This window comes from Phytophthora parasitica (genome assembly GCF_000247585.1).
Source record: "Phytophthora parasitica INRA-310 unplaced genomic scaffold supercont2.442, whole genome shotgun sequence".
Taxonomy (NCBI): domain Eukaryota; phylum Oomycota; class Peronosporomycetes; order Peronosporales; family Peronosporaceae; genus Phytophthora; species Phytophthora nicotianae.
In genome coordinates this window covers 3,163-5,335 of record NW_008649428.1, presented here as the reverse complement: position 1 = coordinate 5,335, position 2,173 = coordinate 3,163, and the positions used below count along the sequence as shown (strand labels likewise).

The following is a 2,173-nucleotide window of genomic DNA, read 5'->3' as shown; positions in this document are numbered from 1 at the left end:
GCCAGCGAACACGGCTCGACAGTTGATAGTTCTTCGTCATTTAGAGTACGACCACCGGAACGAGGACTCCTGACCTCGGCGTAGTGTTCGTCCAGCTCAACATCAGGACCGTCGGTAAGCTCCGTAGTGCGACGTTCACTCTCACGAACGAGCTTTCCACTCGCCTCCACAGAACTCGAGACGTTCGGAGTACTATCCGAGGGAATACTCCTTCGAAGAGTCTCAACTTCAGGTTCGTCTTTGTCGTCTTCAACAGCCCAGCTAACGGCTTTACTGTCGCTAACAGAGTCCGTCGCTGTAGGTTTGTCCTTCTTGCCTAAGAAACCCCAGAAGCCGACACGAGGCTTGTCTTGAGACTCGCTCTCTACAGTGATACCAACTGTGTCGGTATCCACAGGAGCCACCGCGTCGTGGTAGACACGTCCGGACTCGAGCTCTTCGTCGACCTGCACTGTCGTCTGCGTCATCTCGACTCGAGGGTCGGTGGTAGGCTTGACATTCTGGCCAGCAGGTATCGACTCAACCTGGGTGGCTTCGCCTGCAGTCTGGGTCGAGTTGTGCTCGTCCTGTTGCTGCCAGGACTGACGAGCTTCACTGGCTGAAGGAACAGGAGTGGTTGTTGTCTGTTCCTCGTCTTCAGCGAGAGGAGACTTGGGCTTGTCGGCACCCCAGAACTTCCAAATGCTGCGTCCGGCCTTACGCTGCGACGTCTTCGAGAACGAGTCGGAATCCTCCGTCGTGTCCTCAGGGATGTTCGAGGATGCCGCATCGATTGGAGCAGCAGCCGTAGCAACGACAGCTTCGTTACTACGGGACTTGGAAGCTGGAGAGGTGACAGACTCAGTTGCGGGCTGTACGTTTACAACTTCAGCTTGCACGGTCTCCACTGGAACGGGGACCTTGTCCTCTTCCGTGGTTTCTGAAGCAGAGACAGGTTTCTCACCGTCGCTGTGTGGCTTGTGGTCCACCTCGTTGATGACGAGAGAGGTTCTAACATCACCCGATGATACCGGTACTTCCACGACTGGCGTGGAAAGAATAGGAGCAGCATCTTCGCTGATCTCCACGACCATTTCGTCTTCAGCGTTGAGCGTCTGCGGTGTCTTCGACTCCGTAGGACCCGCAGCACCGGGCAGTGCTGTATCTCCACCGGTCGATAGAGAGGTCTCAGCTCCATCATTCGGAGTGGGAAGAGCAGCATTAGACTCCTTGGGTTCCCCCTCGGTCTTACCGAAGAAGCCCCAGAAGCCGCCACTACCACGACGAGTGTGTTGTGGGCTTGTCGAGTTCTTCTCTGTAGCAGCAGTGCTAGACGCCTGATTCGTAGAGACAGCCTCAATGCTCGTGGCTGGAATTGGAGCCTTGTCCTCTTCATCCAAAGCGTCAGTACTCTCCACCGCAGCTCCTTGGTTCGAAGTTGACGCGTTCTGGTTCGAAGAGTTGACAGTACGCGAGTCCACTTGACGCTTTCCACTGCCCGGAACCACGATTCGCTCCGACACAGTGTAGCCTCCATGACTAGAGCCACCGACGGACTCGTCACTGCTTTCTCCACTCTGGACAAACTCGTCAAATTCCAGACCGTCCTCTTCTTCTGCACCCTTACGAACAACCATGCGTCGGACCACACGCTGTGGCGTTACCACTCGACGAGTGATGACACGCTGACCCGGAGTGACCGTCAAGCCTCCTGCTTCAGCGTCTACATACTGCGCGTCTTCCTCTGATTCAGAAGAGTTGGAGCCGCCCTTCACGACTGTACGTCGAACAGGTGAAGCTACCACACGACGCGTTACTCGTCGACTGGTACCACTAGAAGGCTCACTAGTGACACTGCTAACGCTACCTGTGAAGCTCCCAACGCTCACTAAAGTGTTCTCTTCGATGACGTTCCCTTCTGCGTCCACTTCCTGTTCGACAGGCACTTGCGTACCGTCCTCACGCACCACCATGCGTCGAACCACGCGACGTGAGACCGTCGTCCGGCTTGAAGACGGGGGACTCGACTGTGTGCTTGAACTGGAGCCTGGTGCTTCGCTTCCGTCGACGACGTTCCCATCTGCGTCCAAATACTGCGCTACTTCATGCACTTGGCCGTCTGCACCCGTTTTACGGACTATAACCCGACGAGTAGTCTTGCCCGGGGTCACAATTCTCCGTGTAACCACAGTAC

At 56.0% G+C, this 2,173-nt stretch overlaps 1 protein-coding gene across 1 annotated transcript; it reads right to left on the bottom strand.

Annotated features, from left to right (window-relative positions):
* Positions 1-12: 12 nt before the first annotated feature.
* On the bottom strand, positions 13-2,017 carry PPTG_20308 (hypothetical protein; the record flags this gene model as incomplete). Its single annotated transcript, XM_008919027.1, has 1 exon — positions 13-2,017. A coding segment is annotated over exon 1 (1,938 nt), but the record flags the coding sequence as incomplete, so codon positions are not given.
* Between the last annotated feature and the right edge of the window lie 156 nt (positions 2,018-2,173).